This window comes from Sus scrofa, chromosome X, assembly GCF_000003025.6.
Source record: "Sus scrofa isolate TJ Tabasco breed Duroc chromosome X, Sscrofa11.1, whole genome shotgun sequence".
NCBI classification, from domain to species: domain Eukaryota; kingdom Metazoa; phylum Chordata; class Mammalia; order Artiodactyla; family Suidae; genus Sus; species Sus scrofa.
In genome coordinates this window covers 13,636,415-13,660,641 of record NC_010461.5, presented here as the reverse complement: position 1 = coordinate 13,660,641, position 24,227 = coordinate 13,636,415, and the positions used below count along the sequence as shown (strand labels likewise).

The 24,227-nt window shown below is 43.6% G+C and overlaps 1 protein-coding gene across 3 annotated transcripts in view; it reads right to left on the bottom strand.

Moving 5' to 3' along the window:
- The window catches only part of REPS2 (RALBP1 associated Eps domain containing 2), a 245,546-nt gene continuing 223,053 nt past the window's right edge, over positions 1,735 to 24,227 (bottom strand). For all 3 annotated transcript variants that reach the window (XM_021080774.1, XM_021080775.1, XM_021080776.1), the window contains exons 17-18: positions 24,052 to 24,157; positions 1,735 to 7,213 (exon numbers count right to left, since the gene is read on the bottom strand). In XM_021080774.1, coding sequence (XP_020936433.1) covers positions 7,145 to 7,213; positions 24,052 to 24,157 — 175 coding nt within the window. In that variant the 3' untranslated portion in view covers positions 1,735 to 7,144. The remainder of the gene's footprint in view (positions 7,214 to 24,051; positions 24,158 to 24,227) is intronic.

The window sequence follows — 24,227 nt, the reverse complement described above, 5'->3', positions numbered from 1 at the left end:
ATGGAAGCAGACCTGGAAGGGGTCTGGGTCCGTACATAACCACAAAGAAAATGGCACAGCTATAAACATCCAGTCCGGACCTTACAGTGAATAGAATGGAACTTTCCTTGTAGCAAGCCACTGACCTCTTGGGGCTCTTTGTTACAGACAGCAGGGAGCCAGCCCTGACTGATACATCATAGCACCTAACCCCCACGGCCTTGCACGTCATCAGTGGGTCTCCGTGAGCTCCCTGATGGAAGGGATTCTGTCTACTTGGTCTCATCCCTAGTTCCCAACACAGTGTTTGATCCACGGCGGGGGCACAGTAAAGAGCTGTGGAAGGAAGGTCAGGAGAGGGAACAAACTCATGAGTGGACACTGTAGCACAGCAGGATGTGCCCTGGGAACATTTTTATCCTTCGCCCAGAACTGGCTGAGACCCTAGATGAATCGGGTTCACCCCTCTGCACCAGCTGCCCCACCTGTAAGATGTGGTTCACTAGATCAGCAGTTCAACTTTAGGGAGCCATCGTACTCGCCTGGACGGCTTGTTAACAGGACGCCTGCCAGGCCCACTCCCAGAGTTCCTCATTCAGTGGGTCTGGGGTGGGTCCTAAGAATTTGCATTTCGAGTAAGTTCCCTGATGATACTGATACTGCTGGTCTGGGGACCACATGTGGGAGCCACTCGCCTAGATGATCTCAGGTCCCTCGTATCTCTAAGATGAGGGACCCAGTGATCCTCACCAGGGGTTGGGAACAGTCAGGGCCTCGTGGTCACCAGGAGTCAAGTTTATGAGCCAAATCATGGATGATTTTTCTAGAGTTGGACATGGGGAGCTACTCGATTTGAATATCCCACGTGTAGCCAATTTGCATTCACAATACAGAGTAACACCCCCACCTGGTAGGAGACTGGTGCCTCCTAAAATTTTTCCAATTTTAAAGACAAGAGAAGGCAACTGGGCTGCCAGATTACCTGGTGGAGATTTTACACCAACCCTTCCTGATCCCTCCCCTTCACCTGCAGTCTAGCTGAGGACATTATCTTTTTTTTTTTTTTTTTTGGTTACACCCACAGCATGTGCAAGTTCCTGGGCCAGGGATCAAACCCAAGTCACAGCAGTAACCAGAGCCACAGCAGTGTCGAGATGGAGTCCTCAACACATTGAGCCACCAGGGAACTCCTAGCTAAGGACACCATGATGGGAACATTTCTAAATACAACGAACACCAACAAGATGAAATAAATAACCTGACTGCACATTAAGCCACGTTTTCGGTTCAGTGGATCTGAAAATGTACTGTGAGTTAGGAGATCCCTTGTGGCTCAGCGGGTTGTGGCTCACTGTGTCCGTGAGGATGCAGGTTGGATCCCTACCCTCGCTCAGTGGGTTACACAGCAGATGTGGCTTGGATGTGGCGTTGCTGTAGCTGTGCTGTATGCCAGCAGGTGCCGCTCTGATTCGATGCCCAGCCTGGAACTTCCATAAGCTGCACGTGCAGCCATAAAAAGGAAAAATAAAAAAGCACTGTGAGTTGCCACAATACCCCATGAATGCCCAGTGTTTACCATGTACGGATGGTTTAAGGACCCAGCTCGGATCACCAGGAGGTGAAAATAACCCAAGTGCAGACTTTGATTTCATTGGGAAGACCGCCAACTCCTTTTCATGTCCTTTGCATTCAATGCACCAGACCAAATATGGATCACAAGCGGAGGACTGACACCAAGAGTGCGTAAGAGCCAGACTTAGTTATCATATATTTATTTGTTCACATAGCACCCCAGTTTCACAGCATGTACATTTTCCAACGTTGGCGATTCTTAAGCTACTATGTTCTCCACAGACTTTTGCAACAAGTGTGAAAGAGAGGCAGGAAGGTCAGCTTGAGTTTACAAGTCACAATCCAAATATAGGACACCCCATATTTATTTAGGTTTAAGATCAATGTACATACAGTTCCCAATGCTTAGCAAACGAATGGCTGAGTAAAACACTAACACGACTTGTTAGCACATTATCATGAAAAGACAGAAGGCATCAAATATATACTTTGCTGGTACTCATTTTACTGTTCAATGTACCTGTAGTGAAAAAATATACATTTTTACTTTCAAGGTTAAAATAGACCATCAGCTCATTCTCTCTCCTGGCCCACAGCTATGAAGACGAAAATGGCTCTTCCCACCTCTGGCTCACCTGAACACTGGATTTGTGCTGGAGACAAAAAGAATGGCAGTGCCAAAGAAAAGGGTGTACCTGGTGCCCAAGGCAGCTGCAGGAGAAGCCCTCACCCCAGCTGCCTTAAAACACAACAGAACCAACACAACTCAGTGGATCCTGTCTCCGTACAAGGGGTCACCACATCACTGGTTCCACTCCCCGACAGAGCTTCCTGAAGGAGCTTTAGGACGCAGCCCAGCTGTCCTACAGGGGGCTCTATGCGGGAGAAGGAACCAGAAGTTTCCCCAGGGCAGCTCCCAAATTCCAATGCAAGCTCGCTTAAGTCCTCTGGTCTTCAGAACCATAAAGCACTTTCTCCACCGTGCCATGGGCATGAACCCAGCTTAGAGCAAGCAAGGAGACGCCACAAAACACACAAAATAAACACTCCCCAAGGGCTGAGAGCTGAGCAAGGCTTCTGTAACCAGAACAAGTTCTGTCGACTGAAGCCCTGTAAAGCTTTTGAGAAAAGCCTCCTTTACCAGCATGTGTGTTATGCAATGTAGAACACATCACTGGACAAGCCCCGAAGTGGCCCTGGGATGTCGCGCTCACATTCACAGACTGGCTGTTTCAGGGATCGCTTGGTAAAGGCAACCTCGGAAAGCCTATTTGGGGGAGGGAAGCAGCTCTTAGAATCTGCACGCCCGGCTTGGAACGCCCGCCCCCCTTGTCTGTTGCTCTTGAGGTTGCTTGTGAGAGGGTCACTTAACCAGCTGCATTCCTCACTGCAAACAGCAAAGGGAAGGGGCTCACACAGTAAGACTCGCAGCAAGTGCCGGCACCTGTCGGCGGTGCTGGGCGGTCTCCCTCAGCGTGTGCCCAAGTGCAAGCAAGACACAGCTCCTCGGGACCCCACAAGCCCACCTCCCCCCTTCTTACTAGAAACTTGAACCACACGGAGTCATCATGCAAAAAACAACAAAGCATCCATAACTAAAGTGTCAACTCAAGTGATCTTTTGAAGTCAGTTTTAAAAGCGTACACTTGAAACAGCGTCAACAAGTCGGTGAGAGAAACCAAAGTTACTAGTGTTCTCTAGCTGGAAGAGAAAAAAGACCCCTCAACTGAGATTTCCCTTTGTTCGTGTTCACAATGTTCAAACCACAACCTACTGAGTCCTACTTGTCAGTAATATGGGAAGATCTGGTTGCTATGATAGTTGTGATTTTTTTAAAAAAATGTTTTAAAAATCACATTGCCTTAGTGATAGCTTGTCAGAAGGTGTGATTCTAGCTTGTGCTGAACAAATGTTTTTGGCTCTAAGGTGTTATACTGAAATTGAGATCTTTCCAGCTACTGCATTTGCAAATGCCTGTCTTAACTGCAAGAAAAACATCCATCTTCAGATGATTTGCTTATTGCTCTTCTAAGTAACCATCTACCATGGTTGTGAGAGCTCATTTAAGAAACAGACAAACGTTATTTAGAAACAGATTAGAATCAAGTCACAGATGAGAAGAATGCTTTACGACAGCTCGCACATTACTAGGAAATCAAAGACAAATTCATGGTTTTGATTACTCACCCTTAACGATGCTGAAATTGAATATCTGCAACCCAAGTCACCCAAGATATACTGAAGAAAACTATACCTTACTACAGATTGAGTTCATTTCCAACACAGTAGTCTACTTTAAAAACAAACTCCCATAAGGAATACAGGAATGGAATCCATTCAAAGCAACAGCGGTCAAAAGGTCTGCCAAGAAACTCAGGGTAATTTACTACATCATGAAAGGTGAGGTGTTCAGAAGAACAAATAGTTCCATCATATTCTTTCCCTTCAGATTTTAGTTTTTGCTTCAAATTCAAGGGAAAGATCTAGATCAGAAGCTCATCAAACCTTGTTTTCATATTTTAAGGCTGATTAATTAAGGAAATAAAATTCAACATGGTAAACAGAACAATTCTTCTGATCTATTTTCAGTAATGCTCGCGGCTAAGGGGTCTCAGCTTGGAATCCATGAAATCCCATCTCTGGCACCAGCTACCTCCTTCTCTGGCCTCCTGGGCAAGGAACTGTGGTTTCTTAGGGCCTAGGTTTCCCCAGCAGCCACTGCAGGTTATGAGAACAGTGCCCTCATCTCTGACGTCCTCTTGTGCCATGAGAGGCAAATGGGCGCAGCTTCCAGCTAGGCTGCCTCCTCTGCCAAACAGACCCAAAGCACTCGCCTAATATTTATCAAGCAGTCAGATCCTTCCAACTAAGGCAAGTGTCTACCTTGATTACAACATAGCCCTCCACTGCAGAGAGCTACCTTTTGGCTTTGCTCCACGTCGGCTGGCTAAGGAGGTGGCAAAAGCAACAATGCCACATACCAGAGGCACGGAGGTGCCCGTTAAGCGGGCTCTCTGCTCCGACTGTGCTTTTGTCCTTGGGACTTCGGGACGCCCATGGTGGGAGAGTGCTTGACAATACGATTATTAAACGCCCAGGGATGGGGGCAACATCGACCTTCTGTCCACAGAATCCCGCCCAACGAGCAGGTCTTATTTCTGAGTAGTTTTAAAGAAGAGGTATAATGGTGATAGCAATACCCCAGCCTTCCAATCAAGCATATTAAAGGCTCCCAGCAACACTATCAGGAGTTATAATCCGAAATTAAAAGCAGACATCCTAAGAAAACAGAGAAATAGAGGATGGGCGCTAGTTAGGTAATAGTAATGGGATGTGCATGTGTTTAATGTTTTTTTAAATCGACTTCTAGGCAACTGAGAAACTGCGGTCATTATTAAGTCCGGTCAAGAAGGCTGAGAGGACTAGCACTGTGTATGCTTTACAGCAACACCCATCCTAAAGTAGTGGTGAGACTATGCAACTCATGAGGCTTTGATTGTCCAAGGCAAGTTTTTTTTTTTTCCTTTAATGAAAACCAAGCCAGCTAAACAAAACCCCAACCTCCTCATGTGGCCCACTCTGGCCTTGGCTTGATGGGGGAAAGAAAGCATGTCCCTATTTTTAAAACACGTAACAGAGACTAACATTCTTTAGCTGATAAGCTTGCTTAATGGATAAGCAGCGCGCTCTGGAGCGTGTGCATATGCACTGATGATGCGATAGGGTGCAGGGGCCAGTCTTCCCTGGACCGAATGTAACAAAACGCACACATGATGCGAACCATCTGGGACAAGGCCACTGCCCCCAGATCTCAGAACATGTGAAAAGAGGTTACTGAAAAAATGCTCACTCACCCATTCGTCACCTTAGAAAGGATTGAAACGGACTCTGAATCCCGCCCACAGGGACAAAAAAAGTGGCCAAAAGGGAAGGAAAAGGGGAGTCGAGAGCTAGCTCAAGTCTTGTGATTTTCAAAATCAAAGCAATTCAAAATCCTTGAATGTGCACAGAACAGATCAATTTGCTTTTCTTTGGAAAAACATCATCTGTTTGAGCCTTTCTCCTTTGCCGCTGAGCCAGTGACACAGTTTGCCAATGGAACGGGAAGCACCAAATAAACGCCTACTCTTCCTAAAAGCGGTCAACTCCATTGCAACCAAAGGCTTAGCCCCACATGCTGCAAACCTTCCCTAAACCACTTCAGAGAGGACCTGAGCCCATCGCCCCCTCTATGCTAAGAACGGGGAAATTAGCAAAAGGCACAAGAGACGGCGTTTCTGGCCATCGGCCTCTTGAAGTGAGCTTAAAGCTGCTGAGCCCCAGTACCCGTGGGGGCCAGCTGACTCCGACCTGCAGCTTGAGCTTTCAGGAGACGCGGGCTGGGCAGTCCTCTAGACAGCACTGGCTTCTGCAATCACAACTGACCCTTTCTCACCACTTACACGCGAGGCGCGAAGCGGCTGGGCTCCTCCAGACTGCACATCAACCCATCACTTTGCAAGGGCACGCTTCACAGAGAACAGAAGAGCTGTATACCCAGCATGAGGATCGGCTTGCTTTCATTATTTCTTCATACCCAATACACTCACAATCCGGGTTAAAATAACAAAGACAAAAGTGACCACCAGAGATGGCTGGATTGCTGGTAACGACCACGGCCCCTTCTTCCCTAGGCTGAATACCTGGTTTCAGACAACACATCTTCATCGGTCCAAACAGTCCCATCAGGTCTGCCTAAGGGAGGGGTGGTTTTCAAGGTCATGCATTTCTGGAGAGGTTACCCCATGCAGGATAAAAGTAGAGGTTTGGCAACTATTTCTTAATTCGATCGGGCAAGGCGGTGAGGGTGGATTGCTCTTGCCCCGAAACCTACACGAAACGGCTGAGTTATGTGAGTTGATGGCCTCGCTGGGCCAAGTTAAATAAGACTATGAACAGAACCGCTACTTTAGATAGATGTAAAGACTGAGTAAGTCTTTGCCATTCAAGAGAAAACAATAGCCAGATATTATTTATAGCTAGATATAACATCAAGATGGCACTAGAGAAGCAATTTTTGGCATAGTAGTGGTGGAGGGCACAACGCCAGTCTAAATCTAACGCTTTCGTTTTATTCTAGTTTCTGTTTTATTATCATCATGCCATGGACTATCCAGTTGGAATTGCAATTATTCAGGAAACCAACCTACTGTATACGATATACATACAAAAATAAAACAAGCATCCCAAAGGTACTGGATAATAGGGTTTGGTACCATACATTCTTTAAATAAATAATGCTCTAAATCGCTTTTATTTGCTAGAAGACTGGTTTTTTGGCAAGGAGCAACATCTAACACCTCGAGGAAGTACTTAAGAACGGGAGACAAATTCCACTAATAATTACAATTTCAAGTGTGATAATCAGTTGTATTTTTTCCCACCACAGTAAAATGCACACGTGAACTACAAGAGAAAAGGTGATATGGAGTATATGCCGCTGCTCACAGCGTGTGACACAGTCTCAGACATCGAGGACAAGTAGTTGCGTCGAAACATTCAAAGGAAAGATCCTGGCAGGAAAGGTCACCCACTGTGACTTGCATCGTGGGGGTCATAACACAGTGACTGGACGAAGTTGTTCCAGTTGGTTTTCCAGCGCAATCCGTTCTTGATGAACCTCCTGAGTTGTGCAAAACAAAGAGAGGAAAGCGGTCATTTCCCAGGTTCATCCCTGCTCCATCAAACATTAAAAAGACACTTATGACTGGACCCCCACGCACGGAAGTACCATACGCCTCAAGGACAAGTGGACCGGAAGGCATCGTATTCAAAGCTGGTGACCAGACACAGGAGGCTTCATGATTTGTACTCTCTCAACTCCTTTCTGAAGATGATGTAATGAAGTGGACCGACCAACGCCCTCGACCCCACGCCTGACTCTCATCCTCACTTTTAACAAGATCAATGGCTGACAGAGAATGAGGTTAAAGACAGACTGACTGAGACGGAGCGGAAAAGCAAAAGCAGACTCTCAACACTGAGAGGTGAGCCACTGCTGACTCCATTTCTAATTGCAATCTCTTGCTGCTGCTTTTTCTTCTTCTTCTTCTTTTTTTTTTAGACCTGCACCTGGGGCATATAGAGGTTCCCAGGCTAGAGGTCGAATGGGAGCTGTAGCCACCGGCCTATACCACAGCCACAGCAAGGCGGGATCCAAACCACGTCTGCAACCTACATCACAGCTCACGGCAACGCCAGATCCTTAACCCACTGAGCGAGGCCAGGGATCAAACCCACGTCCTCATGGATCCTAGTTGGGTTCATTACCACTGTGCCACAATGGGAACTTCTGCAATCTCTTGCTTCAATCCAGCAGCATATTTGATTAGGTCCGAGGGATGAGAACGTGTACTGGTCATCCTTCCACCAAAGCGTCACCCAGGTTCCAGGACAATATATGGCTTAAGGTGTGACTTCTTGGGTAAAGGCAGAAAAAAGGATCCACAGTCTGCTGTTTGGGAATTCAAACTTTGAGCCCTAAAACCCAGATTTATTGGCAGGGAGAGAGGGGGACACAGAAAGGCATTCTCAGGTGGAATCGGTCAAGGTGGGAAAGAAATCTGTATAAAGGCTCTATTATGAGATGCCAGAAGAACCTATATGTTAACAGTCAGCATAGACTCAACGAGCATTTATTCACCCACCGTCCTATCTCCCCAGCCAAGAGTCTGACTTTCCATCTACCACGGCCAGGTTCCGCTCTCGGTGCGATGATACCAGCAAGGGACAAGAGCGATCAGACCGATGCCCTCATAGGGCCTATATGCGAATGGCTAGAGAAAGGCCATAAAGTTCAAGAATAAGATACTCTCAAGAGGAAATAAGTAAGATGCTGTACCAGAGACTAATGGGGAAGCTGGGAGAAAGGCCGAGAGGATGGTCAGGAAAGGCTACTCAGAGCTGATGCTCCTGAGCAGAGTCAGGAATGAGGTGACAGGGGAGCCATGTGAAGACACAGGCGAAGGACATTCGGGGAGACAAAACGGCAACCGCAAAGGCCCCAAAGGAAGGAACGAGCTCGGTGTGTCCGATGAACAAACAGGCCTGTGTGTGGAGTTCCCGTCGTGGTACAGCGGAAACGAATCCGAGTAGGAACCATGAGATTGCAGATCCGATCCCTGGCCTCGCTCAGTGGGTTAAGGATCCTGCGTTGCTGTGGCTGTGGTGTAGGCCAGCGGCTGCAGCTCCGATTTGACCCCTAGCCTGGGAACCTCCAGGTGCCGTGGGTGCGGCCCTAAAAACAAAACAAAACAAGCCTGTGCGACCGGAGCAGAGCAGAGGGGTAATGAAGACTGGCAGGAGCTGAGGTCAGAGAGTGAGGCAGGGAGCCTGTGGATGGAGTAAGAGGCAGGGATGCCAAGTACAGGGGCGCAGCAACGAGCGTTTTGAATCAGGAACGGCAGGCGTTATCTAGAACTCAGCATTTCCACTCTGACTGCTGTGTAGACAATCGACGGCAGCAGGACAAGAGGAGAAGCAGGAAGCACTTGGAAGGTTACTGCATGGACCCAGGTGAGAAATGAAAACGGTTTAGATCAAGGTAGCAGCCATAAAGAGAGAGAGAAATGGATGGATTCTGGACATGTTTTAAACCTAGAACTAAGATGACATGTGGATGAAGATGATGTAGGAAAAAAGGAAGGGCATTCTGGACTGAGCACGTGGGCGGCTGGCAGTGTGGGATTACCTGAGAACAAGACGACTGGCTGAGAAATGGGCATTTCAAGGAGAGGGCTGGGATTAAGTGTCTGTGATGGATATCAGACATGTTAGAGGGAAAGGTGAAAAAGCGGGTGTAAAAGCCTGTCTAGAGCTTAGACGAAAGAGACGTAGGGCTTGAGACATAAGCTTATGATCACCAGGTTATGCACAGTCTTGGTCTTCAAAGCCCCCGGACTGTGTAGCACCGCCTGGCAAAACGACATAGACAGAGGTTGCGGGTAAAGGCGGAACTGAACATAGACACCGCGCTCACTCATTCCCTACTGGAACTCCACTAAAACAATAAAAAAAAGTTGTGGTGGGGGGGTCACAGACACACAAGGACAGGGGGAGAAAAAGGGAAGAGGTGATAGCAATAAAGTTGGTAAGCTGGAAGGCCAACTGCTGAATGGTGAATGATTTAGCGAATCCAAGAAAAATAACCGTGGGGATTCTACCAGTTGCTGAGGACACCTCTTCCAATTATGCATTACAGAACTGGAGAAATAACCAAGAGATGGATCTGGGGATAAACTGGACCCACTGTGCGATGGATCTGAGCTAAAACTCCACCGATCACTGATCTCCCTAAGCTCCTTCTCTACCTGGTAGATCATAGGGATGTTTTGGGTCTCCTGGAATTAGTGCCAGTTCGGAGCCTGTGTCCAGTAATCCCCTGGGGAAATCTGACGAATCCCCTTTCCCCGGTGCACAGGCACCCTGGTAAATGGGCACAGGGCCCTTGGGAAAAGCTGGGAGGAGGATTAACAATGTAACGTGGGGCTGCACAGCGGGGTCCTTTCCGAAGGTGACCCAGATACCCCTTTGTTCAAGGGTTCTGTATCTGTAAACTTAGACTGGGAATTGACTGAGAGGCTATGACTACAGCTCTGTTTGACGATTTTTTAGACTTGTGTTCACTAGATCTAGAACTCTTTTTACTTAAACAGATCCAAAAAAAGTGAACTGCAAGCTAATCATGGGGATAAAACAAGAACGAATCCGATTTTATATAGAAGAATCTCTGAAAGACTCAAACTGGCAGCACCAAAAAACTATGAAAGTGGGAGTGAAAGAGGGGAGGAGGACTGGCTTAAATGAGTCTTGGCTGAAAGTCTGCCTCAGAAGCAATTAGATCCCCAGATCCTTGCGGCCACCAGGGCAGAGAACACTGCAGGGGTACTGCTTGGAAAGGTAAAACAGAGCACTTCTGGATTAGCAATACACAGACACAGGTAAGGACAAGAAACTGGACTGGAAATAGGGGAGACTGAATGAATACCCTGAATGCTGAGCACCTCAGCCCTCTCCTCCACTGAACACGTCTCCATCTAGGAGACTGAAAGAACCTCCTCTCTGAGGACTTCCCAGACCAAGAACAAAGAGCCAATGATACTGTCTTTGGGGGTTCCCCAACTCTACAGCCCAGTCAAACAGGGGAGAGATTGAAGCTCAAAGCTGATGGGCCCCACAACATGCTACCAACTTCCAATCTGCATTTTCCTCCTCCTCCTAAATATAAGCAAAGAAGGTCCATCAGATATTGAAAGAAAGTATTTAATTTAAAGAAATACACCACTGAAATCCAGGCCCACTCACCCCGACAGGAAAGAGAGAGAGGCCTCCTGAATCCAAGAGCCCTGTGATATCAATGTAAGACTTAGTGAGAACGGATAAGCAACACAGCCCGACTATACAGCACAGGGAACTATAGCCAGTTTCTTGGGATGGAACGTGATGGAAGACAGCATGAGAAAAAGAATGTATACATATGTATGACCGGGTCACTCTCCTGTACAGCAGAAATTGGCACAACATTGCAAATCAACCATACTTTAATAATAATTTAAAAAAACTACAAAAGATACACAAACATCAAAATAAAAAAGCAAGTACTGAAGAAGAAAAACTACCATTAAGAGAAGATACGACATCAATGAAACAATAGGATACCATCAAAAAGAAAGAGAACCAAAAAAAAATGAACTCTTTATTTCTAAATAAGAGAAAATTCAGAATTTAAAAATAAGTATGCCTCCACATACAAACACCAAAAAAAAAAAAAAAAAAAAAGAAAGAAAGAAAGAAAGAAAATAGAAGAGAAAATTAGAAAACCAAACTAACAGATCCAGTGTCTTAAAAATATCAGGAACAGGGGAAATGGAAGGAGGAGAGGATCAAGAAAAATCAAGACAACACCCAGAACTCTAGAATATGGGTTTCCAAAACAGAAGGGACTACTAAGTACAGAGACCAATGGGTGACAGGGAGCTACACCAGAGCAAAGGAAAAGGTGGGGGAGGGGCGCAGTCCAAGAGCAAAATGCGAAACAAGAACAAGGTCACATACAAAGATTCATAAAACAGAACAAACTCTGACATTTTCAAAAATAATTTTATTCTGTATTATCATATGGTAAGAATGACTTTTTTTTTCATTTAGTGTACAGTTTTATAAATATTAACACATTTCTAGATTTGCACAACTGAGAGGGTACATTATAGTTCCAACAACCAGAAAGCTCTCTGGTCATACTCACTGACATGCAAACCCTCAACAACCAGTGGTCTGTTTTCCAGCGCTATAGTTTTGCCTTTTCAAGAATGTCAAATAAAAGGACTCATGCAGTATATAACCTTTTGCCACTGGCTTGTCTCACCAGCATAATGCCTTTAAGTTTCATTCAAGTTGCTGTATGTATAACTCCTTTGTACTGCTGAGTACAATTTCATTGTATTCAGTTTATTTATTCATCCTTCAAAGGACATAGGAGTTTTTCCCCAAGTTTTGGCTATCACATGAATGTTTGCATTTTGGGTGAACCGAAGTTTTCATTTCAGTAAGGTACATACCCAGGAGTGGGACTGCTGGGTCATAGGGTAAGTGTATATATAACTTGCTAAGGAACCACCTCAAATGATTTTTCGGAGTGGGGTACCATTTAGCCTTCTCACCACCAAATCATGAGGGTTCCAGGTGCCAACACTTGGTGTTGTCATGATTTTCTATTTTAGCCATTCTAATGTGTGTGTCGTGGTATGTGGTTTTGATTTCAATTGGCATTTGCCTAATGGCTAACGATGCTGAATATTTTCTCACGTGTTCATTTGCCATCCTTATATCCTCTTTGGTGAAGGGTCTGTTTAAGTCCTTTGACCATTTTCAAGTTGAGTTGTTTGAGTTTTGAGAGTTCTTATTACTGAGTTTTGAGGGTTCTTTATATAATCTGGACACAAGTCCTCTGTCACATATGTGGGTTGTAAATGTTTTCCCCCAGTCTGTAGCTTGTCTCTTAATTCTCTTGACAGTGTTTTTGGCACAGTAAGTCTAATTTATTGATTTTTTTTTTCTCTCACGGATTGTGCTTTTGGCATCATTTCTTCTAACCCCAGGTCACAAAAACGTGTTCCCATGCTCTCTTCTACAAGTTTTACACCTCTGTGTTTTACACTGGCATCTATGACCCATTTCAAGTTAATCTTTGGATCAGGAGTGAGGTTTTCGACCAAGGTTCAGTTTTACATACAGATGGCCAATTGTAACAAAACAGCTTATTGAAAAGACCACTCTTCCCTCAATGAATTGATTTTGTACCTTCGTCAAAGATCAAATGGCTCTATTAATGTGGTCTACTTCAGGACTCACTATCCTGCTCCACTGATCTTTCAGCAATCCCATGTGGTCTTAATTACCAAAGCTTGATATGAAAAAGTGATTCCTCCAACTTTGTTCTTCTTGTTCAAATTTGTTTTAGCTATTCCTTAGCCTTTACATATAAATCATAGCATTAGTTGGTACGAAAAACCTGCTGGGATTTTGATTGGTTGCAATGAATCTGTGTATCACTTAGGAGAAAAATAGGATCACTACTATGTTGACTTTTCAATCCACAAATAGCATATGTCTCTCCCTTTATTTATGTCTTCTTGGATTTCTTTTGGCAGTGCTTTGTAGCTGAGAGGATATAGATTCTGTGTTTTCTGAAGAAGTTATATTTAAGTATTTCGTTTGGAAGATGAGGTGCGCTACCGTGAATGATAATGTTTTTATTTTTTTAATTAAATTTTTTTTTTTTTTACTTTTTGTCTTTCTAGGGCTACACCCGCAGCATATGGAGGCTCCCAGGCCAGGGGTCCAATCAGAGCAGTAGCCACCAGCCTACACCAGAGCCACAGCAATGCAAGATCCGATCCATGTCTGCGACCTACAACACAGCTCACAGCAACGCCAGATCCTTAACCCACTGACCAAGGCCAGCAATCAAACCCGAGTCCTCATGGATGCTAGCTGGGTTTGTTAACTGCTGAGCCACAGTAGACGCGCCAATGTTTGTAAAATTTCTGTTACAGTTGTGCATTGCTTGTACATAGAAATATTATTGCACAAAAAAACAAAAAAACAAAAAACAAAAAAAAACAACAAAAAACAACAACAACAACAAAAAAAACAAAACAAAACAAAACAAAAAAAAAAGGAGTTCCCGTCGTGGCGCAGTGGTTAACGAATCCGACTAGGAACCATGAGGTTGCGGGTTCGGTCCCTGCCCTTGCTCAGTAGGTTAAAGGATCCGGCGTTGCCGTGAGCTGTGGTATAGGTTGCAGACGCGGCTCGGATCCCGCGTTGCTGTGGCTCTGGCGTAGGCCGGTGGCTACAGCTCCGACTAGACCCCTAGCCTGGGAACCTCCATATGCCGCGGGAGCGGCCCAAGAAATAGCAACAACAACAACAACAACAACAAAAGACAAAAGACAAAAAAAAAAAAAAAAAAAAAAAGAAATATTATTGCTATCTGTATGATCTTGTATCCTGTGATTTTCACAAGTTCAATTAGAAAATAAAACTAAAAAAAAATTTCAATTCACAATAGTGTCACCAAAAAAGGCAATAAACTTAACAAAAAACATATAATACTTATACACTTGGAAACACTAAGAGGAATTTTTAAAAATCTAAACAGAGAATCTTGAAACATTTATACTATCTGATTTAAGATTTACTACATGCAAGAGAAGTCAAGACTGTATGGTAGCAGAATAAAGATCAACAAATAGGTTAATAGAACAGAATAAGAACCCATATATAAATCCACACTGATATGATCATTAGATTTTTGACAAAGGTACCAGAGTGATCCAAAGAAGAAAAGAAACTACAAATGGGGCTAGATTAATGGGATACTGATATGGGGGAAAAAATGGGCCTTGAACCTAATCTCACAGCATACATAACACTTAATTCAGGATGGATCATAGATACTGGGTGCAGCCACTAAAGAAAACACTATGGAAGTTCATTAAAAAATTAAAAATAGGAGTTCCCGCTGTGGCTCAGCAATAACAAACCTGACTAGCATCCACGAGGATGATGGTTTAATCCCTGGCTCCACTCAGTGGGTTAAGGATCTGGCGTTGCCGTGAGCTGTGGTGCAGGTTACAGATGCGCCTCAGATTCCTCATTGCTATGGCTGTGGCACAGGCCAGCAGCTGTATCTCAGAATTGACCCCTGTCCTGGGAACTTCCACATGCTGTAGGTGCAGCCCTTAAAAAAAGCCAAAAAAAAAAATTAAACATAGAACTACCAGGAGTGGTATCAGCATCATGGTTAAAGAAGACATCCTTTGTCCATGTTCTCTTGCCAACAACAATTTGGCATCCATTCACAGACAAAGTGCCTTTCTGAGAACTATGGGATACAGCACTGTACACCAAGAGAGGAGTCCTGCCCAGCCATGTATTTAATAATAGGCACACACTTCATTTCCAGCTCTGGACCCAGCAGTGGCCCATGAACCATCTCTAGCCCCTCTTGGTTTCAGTCTGGGAGACGCTAGTGTTTTAGACAATCACCCATAGATGAAAAAGACTTTGTGGAAATCCAGGTTTCAAGTAGAGAAGTTTCAGCCCAATGCTAGAGAAAAAAAAACAAAAACAAAAACACATGTCTGGATGCCCTAGGGGAGGCAAGTGCAACTGTTTGACTTTACTTGCATCACCCTTCCTGCCAAGGAAGCACAGCTTAGGACTAAGAGAGATCTTGGCCCATAATTTCTCCCATGGGGGAAGGAAGAGTGCATAAATATCTGGTTTCCCCAGCTGGGTGGGACACTGTCAAAAATCCTCATTTCTCTCTCTCCCCATCCATAGTACTGAATTATGAACTATCTGACTGTGGGGTGGTAAGAGACTGGAAGAGTAGCAGGTAGGATTCTCAAAGGGTATTAAAGGAACACAGATCCTACTAAATGTGTTGAGGGACTCCATCAGGAAGCCCACTCACAAGCCCCTGGGGATGCTCCAACTGGCCATGGGGCATTCTCAGCACTCCATGGGCCTTACAACACACCACCACCCCTGTGGCCAGCTCCCTGATTACACTCCTGGTGACAGCAGCAAGAATGAGTGAGCACATGTAGAAAGCTTTGTGGACCCAAATCTGTGGGCCAGAAGAGACCACAAATTTGAGCTGTAGTGCCACCTTTGAGAAAGCAAAAAGGAGGCTGTCAGCATTTGGTCTGGTGTTCTGCAGGATCAGAAAAAGGCATACAAGCTTAAGAATTCAGAAGTTCCCGTCATGGCTCAATGGTAATGAGCCCAACTAGTATCCATGAAGATGCAGGTTCGATCCCTGGCCTCGCTCAGTGGGTTAAGAGTCCCATGTTACCGTGAGCTGTGGTGTAGGTTGCAGATGTGGCTCAGATCCTGTGTTTCTGCAGTTCCAATTTGACCCCCTAGCCTGGGAATTCCATATGCCACACCTGCAACCCTAAAATAAAGCAAAAAAAAAAAAAGAATTCTGCCACAAGAAGGAGCAAGAAACGTTGAGCAGGTGTATCCACAGAAGATCTGAGAAAGTCTCAGAATCTCTAAGAGGGCTAATGGAAGATATTTCTCTCCTGAAAACAGTTAGTAAAGACTGGAGGAGGTGACTGCTATTTCAAATATGAAGACAGCAATACAAAACTTCAAGGAAACACAAACTACCAAAGAATCCAATAATCTCCTAGTAACCAATCCCAAAGACATGGGGATCTATGATTTACACAATAAAGAATTTAAAATGGCTGTTTTAAGGAAACTCAATGTGCCACAAGAAAACGAAGAAAAACAAATCAAATTAAATCAGGAAAACGACACTACATGAACAAAATTAAAAGTTCAACAAAGACAAGGAAATCATAAAAAAAAAGACCCAAACAAAATTCTGGAACTGAAAGATACAATGGATGATATTAAAAATATAATGGAGAGCATCAACATCAGAATGCATCAAGCAAAAGAAAGAATCTGAGAGAGAAGACAGAGACTTTGAAACTATCCAGTCAGAGAAGAACAAAGAAAAAAGAATTTAAAAGAATGGAAAAAGGGATGCCTTCAAAGAAATAATTTGTGAATTATTACAATTCCAGAAATTGAAGACAGGGAAGAGCACAGAAAATTTATTTGAAGAAATAATGGCTGAGAACTTCCCAAATCTGGTAAGAGATATGGATATCCAAGCTCATGAAACTCACATATCATGAGACAATCTCACTTAAACAGATCCTCTTTAAGACTCATTATAATAGGAGGTCTCATTGTGGCTCAGCAGAAACGAATCTGACTAGCACCCATGAGGATGCAGGTTTGATCCCTGGCCTCGCTCAGTGTGTTAAGGATCCAGTGTTGCCATGACCTGTGGTGTAGGTCACAGATGTGGCTCAGATCTGGCATTGCTGTGGCTGTGGCATAGGCTAGCAGCTACAGCTCCGATCTGACCCTCAGCCTGGGAACCTCCATGTGCCTTGGGTGCAGCCCTGAAAAGACTAAAATAAAATAAAATATTTGCTATAATAAACTTGTCAAAATTCAAAGACAAAGATAAAATCCTCAAAGCAGCAAAAGAAAGGGAACTTGTACCTTCAAAGAGACCTCTAATGAGGCTATCTGTGGATTTCTCAGCAGGCACCTTTAGAGAGAATGGGATGATAATCCAAAGTGCTATAAAAAAAATTAAAAAAAACAAACAAACTACCAACCGTTAATGCTCTATTCGGCAAAGTTATCATTCAGAAATGGAGAGATAAAGGTTTTCCCAGATATATAAAAAGCTGAGGGAGTTCACCATCACTAGACCTGCCTTACAAGAAATTTAGAAAGGAGTGCTTGAAGGTGAAATGAAAGGATACTAACTAGAAACATGAAAAGATACAATATGCTGGGGTAAATGTAAGTATATAGCCAAACTCAGACTGCTCTAATACCATAATATGGTGGTATGTTAACCACTTAAATCTAGCATAAATATTAAAGGATAATAGTATTAAAAATAACTATCTACAATAAATCAATGAATACACAATATAAACAGAAGTAAATTATGACATCAAGAACAAAAAAGGGGAGTAAAAAGGTAGAGTTTTTTTACACAATCCAAGCTGTTACCTGCAAATAACAGACTGTTATAAGATGTTTTATGTAAGCCTAATGATAACCAGAAAGCAAAAACAAAGACCTACAGCAGATTCACAAAAGATAAAGAGAAGATGGCTGAAGCATACCATTACGGAAAATCATCAATTCACAAAGGCAGGCAGTATGAGAGGAAGAAAGGAAGAATGGAACTACAAAACAGCCAGAAAATAGAAAGATAGTATTAGTAAATGCTTACCTATCCATATTTTTTTTTTTTTTACCACACCCATGGCACGTGGAAGTTCCTGGGCCAGGGATCAAACCCATGCCACAGCAGTGACCTGAGCCACAGCAGTGACAATGCCAGATTCTTAATCTGGTAGGCCACCAGAGAACTTGATATTTACTTTAAATGTAAGTGAATTAAATTCTCCAATCCAAAGGCATAGAGCAGCTAGATGGATTAAAAAAAAAAAGACCAAACTACATGCTGCCTACCAGAATCTTACTTCAGTTTTACAGTCACACATAGGAAAGAATGAAGAGACGAAAAAGATATTTCATGCAAGTAGATACCGAAAGATAACAGGGGTAGCTGTTCTTTTATCAGGCAAAATAGACTTTAAGCCAAAACTGTAAAAAGAGACAAAGATGTCATTATATAATGTTATAGGGGTCAATTCATGAAGAAAATATAACAATCATAAATATATACGCACCCAACATTGGAGCACCTAAACATATCAGGCAAATATGAAAAGATCTGAAGGAAGAAACTGAGAGCAATATAATAATAGTAGGGGACTTCAATACCTCACTTTCAACAATGGGTATATCATCCAGACAGAAAATCCATAAGGAAATCTTGGACTTAAACTATACTTTAGACCAAATGGCCTTAACAGACATATGTAGAACATTCCATCCAACAGCAGCAGAATACACATTCTTCTCAAGCACACATGGACTATTCTCCAGGATATATCACATGATAGGTCACAAGACAAATCTTAGTAGATTTAAGAAGACTGAAATCATACCAAGTACTTTTTCCAACCACAAAGTTATTAAACTAGAAATCAGTAATAGGAGGATAATTTAAAAATTCACAAATACGTATAAATTAAACAAAACACTCCTGAACAACCAATGGGTCAAAGAAGAAATCAAAAAAAGAAATATAAAAAAATCCTGAAACAGGAGTTTCCACTGTCACTCAGGGGGTTAAGAACCTAACAGTGTCCATGAGGATGCAGCTAAGGATAGTAACCCTGGCCTTGCTCAGTGGGTTAAGGATCCAGCATTGCCACAATGCAACATGTTACAGATGTGGCTCGGATCGAGCGTTGCTGCGGCTGTGCCATAGGCCTGCAGCTGCAGCTTCAATTCAACCCCTAGCCTGGGAACTTCCATATGCCACAGGTGTGGCCATAAAAAGAAAAAAAATCTTGAAACAAATGAAAATGGAAACACAACAGTCTAAAACAAACGGCCAAGAACTACATGAAAACACGGTCAACATCACGAAACACCACAGAAATGCAAATCGAAACCACAATGAGCTATCACCTCATACCTGTTAGAATGGCTATCATCAAAAAGATAAGAGATAAGTGTTGGCAAGAATGTGGAGGAAAGGGAACCCCTGTATAATGGGTTGGAATGGAGACTGATGCGGCCACAGAATGGAGGTTTCTCAAAATGAAAAACAGAACCATCATATGATCTAGTAATCCCACTTCTGGGTATCCAAAGGAAATGAAATCAGGATCTCAAAAAGGTATGTGCACTTCTATGTTCACTGCAGCATTGGTACAATAGCCAAAATATGGAAACAACTTAAGTGTCTGTCTACAAATGAATGAATAAACAAGACATGGTACATACATGCAACAGAATATTATTCAGCTATAAGAAACAAGAAAATTCTGACATTTGTGACACGGATGGACCTTGTGGACATTATGCCAAGTGAAATAAGTCAGACAGAGAAAGGCAAATACCATATGATATCACTTAATATGTACAAAGTAAAAAAATCAAATTTATATAAAAAGAGTAGAACGGAAGTTCCTATCATGGCGCAGCAGAAACGAATCCAACTAGGAACCATAAGGTTGCGGGTTCGATCCCTGGCCTCGCTCAGTGGGTTAAGGATCCGGTGTTGCCGTGAGCTGTGGTGTAGGTCCTGGACGTGGCTCGGATCTGGTATTGCTGTGGCTGTGGTGTAGGCTGGCAGCAACAGCTCTGATTAGACCCCTGGCCTGGGAAACTCCATATGCCGTGGATGCGGCCCTAAAAACCAAAAAAAAAAAAAAAAGAGTAGAATGGTGCTTGCCAGGGGCTGGGGGGTACAAGAAATGAGATGTTGGGCAAAGGTACAAACTTCCAGTCATAAGATAAACTCTGGGAATTTAATGTATAGCACAGTGACTATAGGTCACAATACTGTACTATATACTTAAAGCTTCTAAGAAAGTAAATCTTAAATGTTCTCTCCACATAGTAGAAATGATAATTATACGAGGCGCTAAAAAATAATGAAATTTTGCCACCTGAGCAACATGGATGGACTTGGAAGTGAAATAAGTCAGACAGAGAAAGACAAGTACTACATGATACCACTTATACATGGAATATAAAAAGAAATTCAACAAACTAGTGAATATAACAAAAAAAGAAGCAGACTCACAGATACAGAGAAGAAACTACTGGTTACCACTGGAGAGAGGAAAGGGGGAGGGCAGGGGAGGGGATTAAGAGGTAAAAATTATTAGGTATAAAATAAGCTACAAGGATATACTATACAACACAGGGACTATAGCTAAGATTTTATAACAACTATAAGTGGAATATAACCTTTAAAAATTGGGAATCCGTGTATTGTAAAGCTGTAACTTATATAACATCATACAGCGACTATACTTCAACTTTTAGTAAGAAGAAGAAGAAGGGCAACAGGAGATTTTTAGAGGTGATGGGCAATTTTGTGGCATAAACTACGATGGCTTCATGGATGTGTAATTATCTCCAAACTCATCATGTTGCAGATGTTAAATATGCACAGCTTTACTGAGGTATGTACGATCACATCTCAATTAAGTACTGTTAAAAAAACCCAAATGGGAGTTCCCGTCGTGGCTCAGTGGTTAACAAACCCAACTAGTATCCATGAGGATGCAGGTTTGATCCCTGGGCTCGCTCAGTGGGTTAAGGATCTGGCGTTGCCAGGAGCTGTGATGTAGGTCGCAGATTCGGCTCAGATCTGGCATTGCTGTGGCTGTGGTGTAGGCTGTCGGCTACAGCTCCGATTCGACCCCTAGCCTGGGAACCCCCATATGTGACTGGTACGGCCCTAAAAAAAGACCAAAAAAAATGTATCATGGGCCTAAATGTAAAAGTTATAACAATAAAACCTTTAGACGAAAACGTAAGAGAATATCTTCATATTTAGATGTAAGCAAAGTTTTCTTATATAGGAAGAAAGTAATAAACATAAGAGAAAAAATGATAAATCAGACTATCAAAGTTTAAAACTTCTGTTCTTGAAAAGATACAGTTAAGAAAGTTAATAGGCAAAACAAAGATGGGAAGAAACTATTCCTAAAATATAAATCTCAACAAAGGGCTGGTAACCAAGATAAGACAAAAAGCATCTACCTACGATGCCACAAAAAAAGACTGAAAGCGATTTGCAAATGGCCACATATTTGGAAAAGACACTTCATAAAATAAAATACATGAAAAGAAAATCATCACACAGAAAAGTGCCAAGGGGATGCAAGATAAAACTACATCACCACAGGACTGGCTACAAATGAAAGGAATCACACCAAGTGCAGACAGGGACGGAGCCCAACCAGAGCTCTCGCTCAGTGGTGGGGGCCGAACTAAACGCTACAGCCACTTTGGGAAAAGCTCTAGCAGGTTCTGATAAAAGCAACCACACACGCTCACCGTATTACCTACTGATCCTAATCCGAGGAGTTTATCCCCAAGAAACGAGAACGTATTTCCACCCACACAAAGACTTACTCAAAAATGAGGTTTTATTCCAAATAGCCAACAACTGGAAACATCTCAGGTGCCCATTCATAGGGGAATTGATAAGCAGATTGCAGCATATTCACTCCATGGAATTCCACTGAACAATAAGGAACAGATCGCAGAGACATGCAACAACGTACATGAATCTCAAAAACACTGTACCAAGTGAAAGACGCTTTACATCAAAGCACACGTTACAGGACACATTTACATAAAACTTACAGAATAGGCAAAAAAAGTTTATGGCATAAAAAGTTTAGAATAATGCTTACCTCTGTGCGAGTGGGACAGAAATTAACTGGGAAGGCGCAGGAGGGAACTTTCCAGGGAGATGGTAACGTCCTGTATCTTGATAAGGGTTGGGGATCCCTAAGCATACGCATTTGTGACAAAGTCAGCAAACGTACCCTTAAGATTTGTTCATACCCGGTGTAAAAAACTTACACCATGAGACAAACCCGAGAAAATACTGACTCTAGTTAATGATACGCATGTTACGATATTTAGGGGATGGATATAGATGTCTGCAAGGTACTTGAAAACATGTTACGAATAAGATGAACCGAGAAAACAGACAGCTGGGTGATAAAACACGTACAGCAAGATGTGACCGGCAGAACCCAAATGGTGGCTATGAAAATACTCGCTGTATGATTCTTTCACTTTCTTGGATGCTTGAAAATGTTCACAACAACTATTAGGGCAAATGCGGGGAGTATATTAGAGAAAATAAAAAAGGCAGAGTGGGCAGAGAGCGGTAAAGAGGAGCCGCCAATGAGACAGAATGACAGCAAGGAAAGTGTGGCACCCCAAGAGCCGGTTAGAGACGAGGGTTCAGAGGAGGGCAAGGCACTGGTCAACAGCGTAGAAGTTTCTGAAAATCGCAGTCATATTAACACAGGCCCCAGGAACTGGGCTGTAAGCGCAGGGTGAGCAGAGGGTGACGCTCAGGGAAGTGAGGGGACACAACTGCTGGTCAGAACCTTGGCTGGGAAGGAGACCAGCGCCGCTGAAGGAGGATGTGGGCTCCAGATGACGCTCAGCACCAGCGCGGGTTTACGTGCGGACGGCGGCGATCCTTCCACTGGAGAATCGGGCCATGGCGTGGGTGCCCCGAAAAGATATGTTTAACTCCTAACCCGCCACCACCCCCATAAATGTGACTCTACATGGAAACGAGGTCTCTGCAGATATAATCCAGTTAAAAATGAGACTGTGAGAGATTAAGATGAGCCCTAGCCCAATGACCGGTAATCTTACAGGAAGAGGGCACAAGAAGAAGAGGAACTTGGACAGGGACACAGAGAAAACGCCACATGACGGCGGAGGCAGAAATCTGAGTGATGCATCTACAAGCCAAGGAACATCCAGGACTGCCAGCAGCCACCAGAAACGAGGAAGAATTGCCCCCTAGAGCCTTCGGAGAGACAGCAGGCTCTGCTGAAGCCCTGATTCGGAATCCCAGTCTCCAGAGCTGGGAGAGAATGAACTGCTGTTATTTAAAGCCACTGAGTTTGCAGTACTTTGCTAGGGCAGCTCTGGGAAACGAATACAGGGGAGATTAATGGGGAAGAGAAAGAGGCAATAAGACAGGGTGATGTCCTTGAGAAGGTGACATGGAACCATTTCCAAGGTACCAGGGGACGGGGTGAGTCTTTGATAGGATCAGGGCCATGCTCTTCCACTGAAGTCAGTAGAGCATCATTCACGGAGGAGCTAAACAAATTAAAGGTTTACCCAGGAGCTCTGGACAATAAAGAATGCTTCAAAGGGCCTTTGTAATAGATTCTCTTGTCTTTTTAACTAGCACATAACATGCACTCTACATATTAAAGCTACTAGTCTTCCTCTAAGGATATAAGAACCAACCCATGAAATTTAAATATGGCACTCTCTGCCTTCCAAAGCGACTTTGAGGGAGTTCCCGTTGTGGCCCAGTGGTTAACGAATCCAACTAGGAACCATGAGGTTGCGGGTTCAATCCCTGGCCTTGCTCAGTGGGTTAAGGATCTGGCGTTGCTGTGAGCTGTGGTGTAGGTCGCAGACACAGCTCAGATCTGGCATGGCTGCGGCGTAGGGTGGTGGCTATAGCTCCGTTTGGACCCCTAGCCTGGGAACCTCCATACACCTCGGGTGTGGCCCTAAAAAGACAAAAAAAGACCAAAAAAAGAAAAGAAAAAAAAAACCAAAAAAACAGAACTTTGAGAACAAAGAGGCAAGTCTTACCAATAGGAATGGAACCAGATGCTCAGCCAATGTTTGCCAAAACAAAACAACCCAATGAAAAGTCTGGTAATACAAATTCAAGAAGGTCCTTACCTTGAGCTGCTGCTGGAGTTCACTGTTCAGCCGGGCCAGCACTGCATTTGCCTCCTTATTTTTGCGGATAGCAGTTTGAATAGCCTTCTTCTGTTTGGATGACTGTCTACAAAAAAGTACAAACAGTTCAGTGAAACAGAACTCAGAGGTCTGGACCCCTGCGGGTCAGAGCCCTC